This window comes from Delphinapterus leucas, chromosome 2 (genome assembly GCF_059928025.1).
Source record: "Delphinapterus leucas isolate spDelLeu-1000000601 "Yukka" chromosome 2, BTC_Dleu_Yukka2, whole genome shotgun sequence".
In the NCBI taxonomy this organism is placed as follows: domain Eukaryota; kingdom Metazoa; phylum Chordata; class Mammalia; order Artiodactyla; family Monodontidae; genus Delphinapterus; species Delphinapterus leucas.
The window spans coordinates 73,711,892-73,727,483 of record NC_143130.1 but is presented as its reverse complement, the minus strand read 5'-3'; the positions used below and the strand labels follow the sequence as shown (position 1 = coordinate 73,727,483).

Below are 15,592 nucleotides of genomic sequence, written 5' to 3'. Positions count from 1 at the left end.
AATATATTTCCTGATACAAATACATATATGACAAATATCAAGATAAAAGAGAGAAGGATAGGAACTTCCCTGGTGGCGCAGTGGTTAAGACTCCATGCTCCCAATGCAGGGGGCCTGGGTTCAATCCCTGGTCAGGGAGCTAGATCCCACATGCATGCCTCAACTAAGAGTTCGCATGCCACAACTAAGGAGCCCGCCTGCCACAACTAAGATATTGTGCTGTCAAATAAATAAAAATTTAAAAAAAGAGAGAGAGAAGGATAGTACAGTTCATCTAAAATGATAATACACAGTTTTACTTCGTTATGCAACGATTTGCAAATGATGAAAAGAGTTAGTGTTTTTATGTTACTTCAGAAAGTAAGCATTTGAGAGGCAAGAATTACTCCCAGGCAGGAAATCAGAATACGTTGGTGGCCTTTGAAGACAGGTGCCGCTGCCACATTCACCTCCTGCCCACACCTTCCTATACTCTGTCTCTCTGTTGCAGAAATAAGGGAAGTGAGGCCCAGAGAAGTTAATACTGGACTGATATCACAGAGCTAACTAACAGCAGAGGTAGGAGTATAGGTTTTATGAGAAAGTAAACATAGCCCAAAATAATAATCACAAAATTATTCAAATTTCATTAAGTTCACTTCTATCTTCAAAGCTTTTCTACTTAGTATAGAAAGGGAAGCATGAGCATTTGAATTTTTGACTCAAAAGTCAAGATCAATTTTCTAACATTTCCAAGTCTTTAAACTGGGTGAGACCATCACCATTTCAGACCAATAAAGACATCCTTCTGCTTAGGGGATGACAAAGTTCTCAAAGGAACTGTCTTAACTGTTCCTTAAAGTGGTACTAGTGTGTAATTTGGTAGGAGCTGAGAAAGCTGCCTCTTCAGCTGTCTCAGTCTCTGTGAGAACTAGAGGCAAGAGAACTAAGGCAGGTTCTTGGTCACACAACTTCAGAATCTGATTTTAGGGCAGTGGGTTACATCTCCAGTCTTTTCTTGGATGAGATGGTAAGGAGAGAGGGAGGACATGACAAAATTTTACAGTCATGTGTTTAGAACCTATAAATAAAACAACAAAGAAGTTACTTGCATTTGTACAATTTTTCCTAATCATCCTCTTTCTCCCTAAATAAATTTCCACTTCAGTCAAGGTCAGAGTATTGCTCCAAGGTGCAAATTCTTAAAATAGAGCAAACAGCAAATGCAGTGCGACTTCTCTGGATTAACCCTTTTTGCCCCAGCCAGCTTCCTAGAATGCCACCAAGCCAGTAAGTGTGCATTCACTAGGTGTCACTACAGCTAGTAAATCACCAACAGGGACACAAGGATGTGGCTGGGAGACCCGCCCTGCCTATCCTTCTGCAGAATGGCAATGCCAACTTACCAACTGAATGGCTATCATTAACACAGTCTTCAAAGTGAAAGTTCGGTCACAGAGATCAAACAAGTCCTCCAAGCTAGGGCCAAGAAGCTCCAGCACCATGGCATTGTATTTCCCACATGGTCCAAAGTAATACACCTGTGGGAGACCTTCACCTGAAAGCAGAGGGAAAATAGGGTGCAGAGTGAGGGACACAAAAACCAAAATATGAGATAGCTGCAACAGCACTAAGTAGATAAAAAGGAAATATAACTTGTGAGATTTTTGTTTTCTTTCATAGTCCCTACTGGAGAACTCAAACTGAGCACAACAGCTTCAAAGGGAACTAGTAATGTGTGGGAAAGGCTAAGCCATTGCACAATATGTTCAAATAAGCAGTTATTTAATACCAGAGTGCCAAAGGCATTTCCACTGCTATGTAGGACAGAGAATGGTCCCTGATCCACTGCTGGATCAGAGCGTAAACTATTCTCCCCCAAGGATGCCCAAAAGCGCACTAGCATAAAAGGTTCAAAAGATGGCTCATGAGCTCAAAGGCCAGGCTAACACACCTTGTTGCATTAGCTGGTTTCATTTGCACTCCCTATGCTTACTACCAAAGCCACAAGGAGATGGAACTGTTTCCAACTGTTGCTCTGAGGAGAGCTCAGACCGAAGGGCTGAGGTCACAGAGGATGCAGCCTGGTCCTTGTCTCATAGGGAGTCTCTGGAGTTTCCTGTTTTCTATCAGTTGGAGCAAAGTCAACAGACTGGGTTTGGTTACTGATAAGTAATTATGAAAGGAAAAGGAATAAAAGTACAAGGCTGGGTTTTCCCCAGATTTGAAATTCATAGTTATAAGAAGCCAAAATCTAGACTTTCTCACCTACGTGGCAACTTGTGAATGAATTTCCTCCTTAAAGTGTATTGTAAATATGAGGCACTCAATAAATATGTGCTAAATGGCACCATGTGAACTGTAGGTATGAATGAGACTACAGAACTTTTAAAAATCTGGTCTTATAGAGTGAGACCGCTTCCATCTTAACACACTTATGTACACCACGGTCTACAGTTGTACACGCTGCAGATTACTGCTTGCTCCTGTCTGTAAGTTTTTTAGACAACAAAATTCTCTCCATCTTCGCATTTTATTTGTACAGATATGGTACAGGCAGAGGTAATTATATCTACTGTAATCTGAATGTTTGTGTCCCTCCAAAATTCGCATGTTGAAAACCTAATGCCCAGTGTGATGGTTTTAAGAGGTGTGGGCCTTTGGGAGGTGAGATCATGAGGGCAGGGCCTTCATGAATGGGATTAATGCCCTTAAAAAAGAGACCCCACAGAGCTCCCTAGCCCCTTCAGCCATGCGAGAACACAGTAGGAAGTCAGCAGTCTGCAACCCAGACGAGGGCCTTCACCAGAACCTGACCAAGCTGGTATCATGATCTTGGACTTCCAGCCTCTGGAACTGTGAGAAATAAATTTCTGTGTTTATAAGCCACTCAGTCTGTAGTATTTTGTTACAGCAGCCCAACTGGATTAAGACAATGTCTAATACTTAGAACTTTAACCCAATGTGCCCATCCTTCTCTCCAGCACAGGTCTTGTATATCTGGAACCTGTATGATTTATTGCTATGATATGTGTTTATTTCATGTGTTGCAATAGTCTATCCTATTCCATCTAAATACTAAACAACTTCTTTCTTAGTGTTTACTAGGCTCATTCCTGTCTCATACCATTTCATATAGTATACTCTGAATTGTCCTTGTGCTTGCTTTGATTCTCCCTATCTCCAAAAGGAAACAGAGTTGAATTTCTCTTTTTTTCTCCTGTTGTTTTGAAGAACTCCTTCTTCAGTTCATTTAAAAATATATAATACCTAACAGCTGTTCCCAATGAGTTCTACTGAGAAATCCAAAGCAGAACAGTACCATAGAGATTTATTGCTTTTATTAATCAGATACATGGGAGATTGTAGTTTGGAGATCTTTAAAATTTTATATCCTATATAATAGTTTTTGATGTGACTAAAATTTGATTTTCCTAATATAAAAATTATACTCTTCAAAACAGGTGTGGCAGATCTGTTGGTTACCTGCTCAATATCCATTCCCTCCTTCTTTCTTAACAACAAAATTTCTAATTATTGTGAATAGCAACTCGCCTAGTTATAACTTCCCAGTCTCCCTCGATAATAGGAATGACCAGTGAGATGGAAGCAGAAATTGTTGGATAGGGTGGTTCTAGGAAAGTTCTTTCAAGGGAGCTGACTCAAAAAAAAAAAAAAAGGGAGCTGACTCAAGTTGGAGGTATGCCCCTTTGAGATGACCGAAGCTCCAGAAGCCATCTAGAACCATCAGATACCTTGAAGATTTAACATAGTACCAAGATGGATGGAGCAAAATTAGAAGAACCCATCCCTGACAGCTATGAAGCAACCACACTAATGTTGGGCTTCCCTTCCCTCTGGACTATTTTAATCCAAAAGAAAAATCAATCTGGGACTTCCTTGGTGGTCCAGTGGGTAAGACTCCGGGCTCCCAATGCAGGGGGCCCAGGTTCGATCCCTGGTCGGGGAACTAGATCCTGCATGCGTGCCACAATTAAAGATCCCATGTGCCACAACTAAGACCCAGTGCAGCCAAAATAAATAATAAATAAATTTGAAATATATATATATATATATCTCATGTAGCTTTAAAAAAAAAAAAAATCAATCCCTACCTGACTGAACTACTGTTATTTGGATTTTTCTTTTTAACAACCAAATCTAAGCCTAATTAATAAACATACTATTCCTTTACTTGGTTAAATTGCAAATCTAGGCACAATATCCTTCTGAAGTACAAGCTAAAAGTCAGACCTGTGTAGAAATATAATATTGGCATAATTTTCTAGACCTGCTGCCAATACTTAAGGATCAGTTTAAAAATAAGACAGATGATCATCTTGTTCTTGACAATCTTTGGTACCAAATCTAGGCATCTCTTGTCAGAAATTTCCATGTTTACAAAAAAGTCCCAAAAGCTTTCTGGGTGATGTCTATAATTTTTAACTGTGAGTAATGTCACTCGTAACTCCTGCCTAGTAACTTCAAAGATGCGAGGAGTTCCTGCTGGCTGCATTATTGCTCCTTTTATTAAATACTCTGAATCTCACAATACTCTGTTGGGCTTTGGGATGCTCAAGACAATTTCTAGATTACTGAGTGGCCTTGAGGCTTTTCTCAAAGATGGACTAGGTCCAAGATGCTATTGTAGAAAGAGCTCAAGTCAGAGTCATGGATTTGGTTCTGCTACCAACTCTGAAAATTCTTTCACCTCTTTGCTCTTTTTCATCTGTAAAGAGGAGGGGTTTAGACTGGTTCTCTTTTATTTTTTATTTTTTGGCCACGCCGCGTGGCATGTGGGACCTTAGTTCCCTGACAAGGGATCGAAACCTCACCCCCTAGAGTGGAAGCGTAGAGTCTTAGCCACTGGATTGCCAGGGAAGTCCCTAGACTGGTTCTCTTTTAAATCCAAAATTCTGATTATAGCTAGGATTTCCTTCTAGCCACCTTCTAGGTTCCTCTTTGTAAAGCCATAGCACCAGTATGAATGAAACTTGTCTTCATGTTATATAAAATATGCATAGTACAAATTCAAATGTAGCTTGTAGTGGTAACTGGTAGTGGTACTCAACTGAAAGTGTGTCTATTAGAAATATCTCCAAAACTTTAGAAAACAGATACAGTGACTTTACTTCAAACCTACCAAACCAGAATTTCTAGTAGTGGATGTAAGCATAGCTCCACAGGTGATTCAGAAGTGCAACCTAGAGGGTAGAAATAAAGGGCATTGCTTTGCTTTATGGCTAATATATTATGAAGACTCAGAAAACACTGACAGACTCATCTGTTTCAGAAGTTCTCTCACATCAGAACAACTGGACTCAACACCTACTGAAAGGAATCATTTTAAGGCTATTTGAAAGACCTGTTTAGAGTTTCTTAGGTATTACAGAAAATGTGCTGCTGACTATAGAAGTCTCTTTGGGAGACGTGGCCTTAATTTATTAGAACTGTCTGTACAGGTAAAGATGCCCACACAAGTTCCAATCTGTGTCTGGTTTCACACATGATTGCCCCAAAACCGGCCAGTGCTGGTGGTGAACAACACAGACACAGGCCCACTAAGAAAGTCTGCCTCTTTGGTCAGAGATTACTGTACAGTAATGATTTATCACCTGGGCTGTATTTAAATGAGAAATCCTGTATATTATGTTTCACACTACTTCTGCAGAGCCATCGCTAATCCATTGTTTAGGAAATTTTAAATTAATCAACATTATGGTGGAACTCCTTTAATAAGACTGGGGATGAGGGCAAAGCCTTAAATGCAATAAACATGCTGAAAACAAGGTACTTCCTGCAAATAATTTTGAGGTAAAGGCAATGAAGTGGGGAAAGTAGGCAATGTAGATATGCAATGAATTCTTTAATCCATGGTATTTCAGAAACTAAGGTACTGTTATAATCTCTCATCTGCTCTGAAAATAAAAGCACTTAGTTAAGGTCTCCCTCCTAAATTGGTCAACTGCATAAAAGCTTGAAAATTAAAGAAGTAGATTCCAAATTCTCCTCTTCTGAAGGGTTTCCAACAGATTTCATTATATTACCTTTAGCCACAGGTTAAATCTCTCATAAACCAAAACTGCAAGGTTCTATACACACTGTACAAGTTACGGTGTATATTTTCACAGGGAACTATGAAACAGCTTTTCCATCCATCAATAACATATTCTTATAACTCCTGCTGGACATGTGGCCCACACATATATCAAATTGCACAGAACAGGAAGCGAGATGTATAACACTACAGCTAATTTTCAGTCTGTCATAAATTTAACTTGGGTTAAACACACCAAATCAAGGGTAACGGCTTCTTTATCATCCAAGCTGTTACCTAAAAAGATTCCATAATGTATTATGAACAGTAACTACTCTAAGTAGAGATATTTTTAAATACACATCAGGCTGAGAACTGAAATAGAACCACCTTGAAGCTTTTGGTAATTTGATCACATTATTGCCTAATAATTAGCCTTTCATTATTTTTGAAAAACTAAATTACCTAGATGTGAAGCAAACTCAAATAAGTCCCATACCTACATTGATACCTGGATGTAAAAAAATAACATCATATAAATCTTTCTATGAAAAAATAAGTATATACTGATGATGACTGTCTTCTAAAGTCAGGGCTTTAGGAAAAAACCTTTAAGGACATAATGACCTTGGCAATTCCCTTCTTTTATTTATACAGTTTGCTTTTTAATTTTTAAAGAAAAGAGGAGAGAGTTTTTCTCCAAAGTTAAGCTGTCCTTGGTCCCATCAATGGTGATCTTTTAGCACAGCTACTGGATGTTCCTTAGTGTTTATGAGAGGTCAGGGAATTACTGACACACAGGGAATTATCACCAGGGGTAATAATAATAATATTAAATAAGTCCACTTAACAAGAAAGCAGAAAGAACAGGCAGACAAACATGATAATATTCCATAGGAAGAAGTGAAAAGGGAAAATGAAAGCATAGGCTTTAAAACTCAGAAAATAACTCTATAGAAACAATGCATTATTACAAAAATATGAGACAATACATGTGCTTGTTTCTCTTTTAAAAAAAGAACAGAATCCCTCTCATTTCTCTGACTCTGAAAAAAATAGCTTTTTACAATAAGAACCAGTTCAACATATGAATCTACTTCAACTAAACTGCTGATTTAATAACAGAAACAGCTAGACCCAAAATTAAAGAATCAGGATTACTTTGCCTTACCTATAATGAAAAATGTTTTACTACTGTCTTGTTCACTGGCCTCTTGGGAACTGGAATATCACCAGACATATGCTCCTAACATGAGCTCAAATTTGTATGGTGGGAGAAGAGAAGGTGAGGAAAGGCAGAGCAGAGGAATAATCTCACATTTCCGAGCCAGAGAAATTGAGCTTTTACAGTTTCTCTATTACATACACACATAATTACAAAGGCCTTAAGCCTCAAAGCAGGTTCAAAGTTTTGTTTATCCAAAGGAGTCAGGAAAGAAAGTCCAAGATAGGACATATTTCTTCTGCAGCAGATAGCATCAAAGATAAAAAATGTTTTAAAAGTGTGTTGTGTACTGGGGGTGGGATTGAAGGGTAGGGGATCCTTTCTCTTCTCCAAAAGACTAACAACTCAGCTCAGAACTGGTAAATTTATAGGATAAAAAAAAAACCCAATCTCTGAAATTTTACCACTTTGTCCCTGTGATTAAGTTATATAGACAGGGTCTCCCTGGTGGTGCAGTGGTTAAGAGTCCGCCTGCCAATGCAGGGGACATGGGTTCGAGCCCTGGCCCGGGAAGATCCCACATGCTGTGGAGCAACTAAGCCCATGCGCCACAACTACTGAGCCTGAGCTCTACAGCCCGCGAGCCACAACTACTGAGCCCATGTGCCACAGCTACTGAAGCCTGCGTGCCTAGAGCCCGTGCTCTGCAACAAGAGAAGCCACGACAATGAGAAGCCTGCACACCAGAACGAAGAGTAGCCTCCGCTCAACACAACTAGAAAAAGCCTGCACACAGCAAGACCCAACACAGCCAAGGGAAAAAAAAAAAAAAAGTTATATAGACAGACTATCTACTGAGCTTCAAAAGCTGAGAGATGATCAATTCTTCTTAACACACACCTGAACAATAACAACTAAAAAGAAAGCTATAGCAGGCATTTAGAAAGAGTAAGAAGAAAAAAAATGAGATTATTCAAAGTACAGTGAACCTCTTCCTGACAATCCTGCCCCACTCCCATTACACTTTCTTTGTCCATGTATCTGCCTTCCCTATGAACTAAGAGAAGCCTGTTTGAAGGCAGTGACTACTATGTGTTAATTATGTTTGTATATCGGTGCCTAGCACCAGTCCAAGCACATGGCAGATAAGGGCAGAATAAGTACTAAGTAAATAAATAAATACAATTCAGTGAAATTGACTTGAGTTTTCTATTCGGAACACACAATATTTAAACCTCAAAATGCTAATATACACAGAACAAAACAAATTAATCAGATTTTAAATGTGTGGGAATGCTAACATAATTGATATTTCTGAGTAGTTCTTATTTGGATTTCATGGGAATGGTATTTAAGAAGTTCTGTTGGGTAAGCCACCAATATGAAGATTCCAAGTAATTCAGAGTTGTAGTATTTCTACATGGACTTTCTTCTGTGTATTTTCTTCCATGACGGTTGTATATGGTATGTGCAGTTATGTCTTTGCTGTTCCCACATGCAGGTGAACTATTTATAATTATTCATTTTCGTGAATAGTACTGAAAAACATACACACAAACAAATGTAAACGTCTTCCTATCTCTCAATAAAGCACCTGCCCATCCAAATAGATTAAATGACCAACGAAATTAGCCATCTAAGTTGTCTAATGTGCAAAGGAAGTCTGATGACATCTTCCTATCCTTTTCTTCTCCCACTCCATTTTTAGACACATTCTTTATTTTGGTCCTGTCTAACTTGGAATTATATGGTCTTTTCTTTACATACATAGCCCTTTTCCATCTCACTTCAATTTCACAGTCATCCTATGAACAAAGCAGGGAAAATACTAATGACTCTATTTTACATATGAGATAGAGACCCTGAGAGACATCGTGTGACCTTTCCTAGCTGACAGGGTGCCCAACACAACCAGACCTCTCAACTCCAGAATCACTGCTCACGTCGCTATACTAAGCTGCCAACATTCTCCGCCTTCGTTCTTCTTCCCTTTCATTCGTGTGGTTGCCAAAGTTATTCTCTGTGCTCCCTACCCCACTTCTTCCAAACCACATGCCTTTTTGGTTACCAATATGCTTCTAGGATATAAATCTGCCACCCTACTACACAGGCAGATTAATCTGGTTAATCTATCCTACCCACCTCCTTGGTTCCCAATATTTATTTTTGGCTGTGATGGGTCTTCGTTGCTGCCCACGGGCTTTCTCTAGCTGCAGCGAGCAGGGGCTACTCTTCACTGCAGTGCGCGGGCTTCTTATAGCGGTGGCTTCTCTTGTTGCACAGCACGGGCTCTAGGCCCGAGAACTTCAGTAGTTGTGGCACATGGGCTGGTAGTTGTGGCTCGCGGGCTCTAGAGAGCAGGCTCAGTAGTTGTGGCATTTGGGCTTAACTGCTCTGCGGCCTGTGGGATCTTCCCGGATCAGAGCTCGAACCTGTGTCCCCTGCATTGGCAGGTAGATTCTTAACCACTGCACCACCAGGAAAGTCCCAATATTTTTATATCAGTTACCTGAATACTATTTTACAGTTTTTGCATCATCTGTCCATCTCTCTATAGTTTTTTTAAAATTAATTAATTTATTATTTATTTATTTTATTTTATTTTAGGCTGTGTTGGGTCTTCATTGCTGTGCGTGGGTTTTCTCTAGTTGCAGCGAGTGGGGGCTACTCTTCATTGCGGTGTGCAGGCTTCTCATGGCGGTAGCTTCTCTTGTTGTGGAGCACGGGCTCTTGGTGCCGCAGGCTTCAGTAGTTGTGGTGCACGGGCTCAGCAATTGTGGCTCACGGGCTCTAGAGTACAGGCTCAGTAGTTGTGGCGCACAGGCTTCGTTGCTCTGCGGCATGTGGGATCTTCCTGGACCAGGGCTCGAACCCATGTCCCCTGCATTGGCAGGCGGATTCTTAACCACTGTGCCACCAGGGAAGTCCATCTCTATAGTTCTTGATTTGTCAATTCCACTTCCTTATCTGGAATGGGGGCCACCTGGGACATTACTTTTTTAAATTATAAATGTGATATATACTAATTTTAAATAAATACAATAGCAAACCAAAAGCAGTACAGAAACATATGAATAAAAAGTATTCATATCCATAATAGATGATACACATACACATAATTAAAAATACTTTTCTGCAACTTCATTTGTAATTTAATATTATATAATGGACATTTTTCCTTGTCAACACATGTATGCACATCATTCACTTTAAAAGTTACATCATATCTCCCCCTATGATGTATCACATTTAAGTTTTCCTGTACTGATGGACATTTAGGTTATATCTGTATATCTGTTATTAGAAATAGACATTATAGTGAACAGCTATTGCTTTTGCCTGACACGCATCCTTTCTTCCTTCTTCTGATAACATCTTACTCTTCCAGCAGGAAAGCACCATTCCTTCATTGTTACTACATGTGGTTAAAGTGGGGTCAAGCCATTTCGCACTGCCACCCCAAGGATATGACTCAAGCCAGATTAATTAGAGGATTCTATCCTCCTGCCCTGGGGAACTGGGTCAAGGATAGGAGCTTGAACTATGTCGGTACAATGAGAGTCAACTCTGGGCCTTTATGAAGCTATAGAGAAGGAGGAGCGATTTTCGTCCCCCTCGATCACTAAACTGGAAGGAGCTTAGCCTGAAGCTACCAGAGACAACCACATGAGAACAGGTAGACTACTTATCTGAGAATGAAACTAACACAGAGAAAGCAGAGCTGAGAGAAGCAGACAGACAAGTCTACCACAAACCTGAGGACCAAGGACAATGTGGGTCCTGGATCTGGCTGGCCTGAGGTGAGAATCCTGGACTTCTTAGTCCTGTGAGCCAAGAAATTCTCTCCCCAACCCCCACTCCCTCAATTAAGTGAGCTTGAACTCTATCATTTGAAAATGCAATGTGTCTAGACAGATATGCATACAACACTGCAAAAAAAATCCTTGTGCCTACATTTTGGGGCATGAATACAAATGCATCTTGAGGGTAGATTCCTTGAAGAGGAAATGCTGAGTCAAGGGTCATGCACATTTAACATTTTAGTATATGTTGCCACATTGCCAGTTCTAAATCCTCTCTGGTCCCTGGTCTGTTCCCAGTGCTGGGCCTCTTTTCACATTTAGTACTACCGTCCTATTACTTAAGTATCCAGGCCCATAGAGTATTTAAAAATGTTTTCAGAAGCTGCCTTGACTCATTCTTCTCAAAGCCGAGCACTAGGTTACCTCCTCTCTTACACGTAGCCAGCAGCAGCATGTTTGGAGGAGTCTCCTAGGTTTTTGTCAAAATTATCATTGATATTTCAAAGTCAGGAGAATCCTTCCTCCCCCATTATTTGTTCAACACTACAATAAGAAATTTCCACTCAAAGCATACTTGCATCACAAAAGTCTATTGGCCATAAACTGCTTTACAGTTTATGAAGTGTTTTTACATAGGCCTTCCCATTTAATCCTAACAAGTACATATAGGAATTACTATTCTCATTTTATGGGTAAGGAAATTCATTTGAAGTGACTTGCTCAGGTCATACACTGAGTGGTAATAGCCAAGACCTAAAACCCCACTTCCGCCTCCAAGTTTCAGGCTCTTTTCTTTTTGCCCGTGCTGTGCAGCATGTGGGATCTTAGTTCCCCCACTAGGGATTGAACCCTGCGCCCCCTGCGTTGGAAGCACAGAGTCTTAACCATTGGACCGCCAGGGAAGTCCCCCAGCCTCTTTTACTATACCACATATACCTATCTGCACCCTGAAGTCCACGGACATGTAGAGTGGCAGCGAGGACTACTGGGTCACATTACTTTCATAGGAGATTAACCAATTTAATAAAGATTCAGCAAAACGTAGTCTGTGTGTGAACCTAAGGGACAATCACAAGATACTGATGATGTTGATAGGTTATGAACTCAAGTAATAAAGAGTAATTTTTTACTTACAAAAGGCACAGGTAAGATTCTATCAGGAGTGCATTAGTAGTATTTTTCTAATACAAATGCCAATCTTTAAATTAAACCTAATAAATTAAACATATCATTAGGAATTCAGAGGGCAACCTGGCATATGTTTAGATTAATACAGAAAGTATAAAAAGCAGATAAGCATATGTTTTCATTAACTTTGGACCCATTTAACAAATTTTTCCCAGAAGTCTCCTGATTGAAAAACAAACCCACTAAAGCATACAGTCTAATCATAGCGCAGAAGCAGAGTGTCCCCTATTATTGAACTCTCTTAATACTTAATACCCTTCCTTAAGCGTCAAAATAGTCATGGAAGAGTAAAGTACCAAGTGTCACCCTCATTTTCTGAATGGGAAAGTAGAGGTTAACTGGATTGCCACAGAACTGGTCAATGGAACAGATGCTATAACCTGCCATTCTTTCCTCATCTGAGCCTTCACCCAAACACCTCTCCAGTCAGAACAGATGTGACTTGGTGGAAAATTTGAGATGACCTTATAATTCTGGTCACTGAGGAGGCATGAAGATTTCCAAGGAGGCATGAAGATTTCCAAGGAGGCATGAAGACTTCCAAGGAGGCAAAGTGAACTTACTTACCTTGCTGATTTTCACTTAATCTAAGGAATAAGTGCTGCAATGTCCCTGCTTCCAGTTTCAAATTCATTTAAGTTTAAAATGTCTGGTGGCCAGTTTGTCCATTCATCAAACATCACAAGTGAGAATAGAGTGCCAAGGGAACAATAAAGAGAAGCATATAACCTTGACTGAAGGGATTGGGGACGGCTTCACAGAAAGCGGGGGTTATAGGCTGAGTCTTGAAGGATGGTTAAGAGCCGATTAGGCTGGAGTGTGGGGAGAGGGAATAATCTTGCAGGCTGAGGGACCAGCAAGCATACAGGTAGCTCAAAGCACAGCGGCAAAAGCAGGGTAACAGCTCTCTGAAATTACAAAAACTAAGACTATTTTACTCTCACCTGGAGTTTCTTTAAATTCTGAACCACCTACTAGTTAAGCAACTGTCTCTAAAAATTATGGCAAAGGCCATTAACAAGTTGAAAAGGCAGAGATAGATATCTGAGTAAATAAAAAGATCAAAAGAATGAAGAAAAGGAAAAATAAGGATTTTATCTGAGTATTATACACCCATATTGCCTTAGTACATCTTTAATAACAGAACTAAGTATACACTAGGACCTTAGCATTGCCTTATAACAGCACTAATAGAAATATAATGCAAGCCATGAATGACAACCATGGATTTAATCTAAAATTTTCTAGAAGTCACATTTTAAAAGTAAAAAGAAACAGGTAAAATTAAGTTTAATAACAGATTTTATTAAACTCATATCTAAAATATCATCACCGCAACATGTAATCAATTTAAAAATTATTGAGATTGCAAAACAGAAATAGAGTCACAGATGTAGGAAACAAACTTATGGTTACCAACGAGGAAAGGGGGGATGAATTGGGAGATTGGGACTGACATATATACACTACTATATATATAATAGATAACTAATGAAAAACTACTGTATAGCACAGGGAACTCTACTCAATGCTCTGTGGTGACCTAAATGGGAAGGAAATCTTAAAAAGAGTGGATATGTGTATATGTATAACTGATTCACTTTGCTGTACAGCAGAAATTAACAAAACATTGTAAAGCAACTATACTTCAATAAGAATTTAAAAGAAATTATTGAGATATTTTACATCCCTTTTGGCATACTAAATCTTTGCAATTCAGTGTGTATTTTAAATTTACTTTTATTTTATTTATTTTTGGCTGCATTGGGTCTTTGTTGCTGCACGCGGGCTTTCTCTAGGTGCAGCAAGCGAGGGCTACTCTTTGTTGCAGTGCGCGGGCTTCTCATTGTGGTGGCTTCACAGGCTCTGTGCACGCGGGCTTCAGTAGTTGTGGCTCGCAGGCTCTAGAGCACAAGCTCAGTAGTTGTGGCACACGGGCTTAGTTGCTCTGCAGCATGTGGGATCTTCCTGGACCAGGGCTTGAACCCGTGCCCCTGCGTTGGCAGGCAGATTCTTAACCACCATGCCACAAGGGAAGCCCCCAGTGTGTATTTTATACTTAGAGCACATTCAGATTAGCCACATTTCACGTGCTCAGTAGTCACATGTGGCTAGTGGTTCAGCTCTGTGAGAAGTTATGAAAGATATAAGTGAGGCTGACTTACATACAATAATGGAGCAGACAAGAGGTTCTGTACTTAGCAATCTGTATGATCCCGACCAAGAAGCTTTCTCCAGCCCATAACCCTCTCCTTCCTCTGAAACTCTCTAGAACTGCTGATTCTGCTTACCTGGAGCCAATCACAGGTTGTCTCCCTCTTAGAATGTAAGTTAGTAGGGGCTTCCCTGGTGGCACAGTGTTTAAGAATCCACCTGCCCATGCAGAGGAAATGGGTTTGAGCCCTGGTCTGGGAAGATCCCACATGCCGCAAAGCAACTGAGCCCGTGAGCCACAACTACTGAGACTGTGTGCCACAACTACTGAAGCCCACGTGCCTAGAGCCTGTGCTCCGCAACAAGAGAAGCCACTGCAATGAGAAGCCCGCACACCGCAACAAAGAGTAGCCCCCACTCGCCGCGACTACAGAAAGCCTGTGTGCAGCAACGAAGACCCAACACAGTCGAAAATATAAAGTAAATAAATAAATTTAGAATGTAAGTTAGGGGCAATGCCTACTCTTATTCACCACTGTATCCCCAGGGCTTTAGCTTAGACCAGTACTTAACCCAAGTAGGATGCTCAGTGAACACCTCTTTAATAAATGTATGAACAGACACATACCTGCCTCTGGGCCTTAGCTTATTTTATTCTTGGAAAGCTTTCTTTACCCTTCTATTTGAACATGTTCGAGTAAATCATACCTCTTTTTGAAAGTTCAGCCCCATAGCTACCACCCTCTTTAAAAAGCCTTCCCTGTTTCCCATAATTAGAAACCATTTTTCCCTTCAGAACTTCCATATAATTTTATATGTAACTTAAAAAAATAAGATTCCACACATTCTGTGTGCGTTATAGCTACTTACATACCTTAGTGAGCTCCTTGAGAGTAGTACAACAATGTCTTACAAAAAACATTATGAAAGCTCAATAAACATTACATTTTCCTTCCAATGGGCAGTGACCATGTTATTTATAACTCTGTGGCCCTTAAATTACTCACCGTAGTGCTATGGACACAGCTGATGCTGAGTTCTTGCTAGTGAAAACTTCATCTCCTTGCACTATGACTAAAGTAATTATTAGTAAGAGACTCTACAGGTTGGTAAGAAAAGGTGAATTAAAGCAATATGAAGCATAAAGAAAGAGGAAAATGGAGAGAAAAGTTAAAAGTGTGTCAGACTGTTGAAAGCACAAAAGAGTGCAGAGGTGTACAGAGCTGACGAACTCTTCTTTTAAGGGGGTGGAATACAAAGCACTTA

At 40.0% G+C, this 15,592-nt stretch overlaps 1 protein-coding gene across 11 annotated transcripts in view; it reads right to left on the bottom strand.

Moving 5' to 3' along the window:
- Positions 1-15,592, bottom strand: part of CSNK1G1 (casein kinase 1 gamma 1) — a 153,410-nt gene that overhangs the window by 36,805 nt on the left and 101,013 nt on the right. For 10 of the 11 annotated variants that reach the window (XR_016392077.1, XM_022579749.3, XM_089907126.1 and 7 more), the window contains one exon: positions 1,386-1,537. Coding sequence is in view for 10 of the 11 variants with exons in the window: in XM_022579749.3 (XP_022435457.1) it covers positions 1,386-1,537 (152 nt within the window). In the remaining variant the exon portion in view is untranslated. Of the gene's footprint in view, positions 1-1,385; positions 1,538-5,122; positions 15,586-15,592 lie in introns of those variants that run through there. The other variant, XM_030761698.2, reaches the window with a different exon arrangement.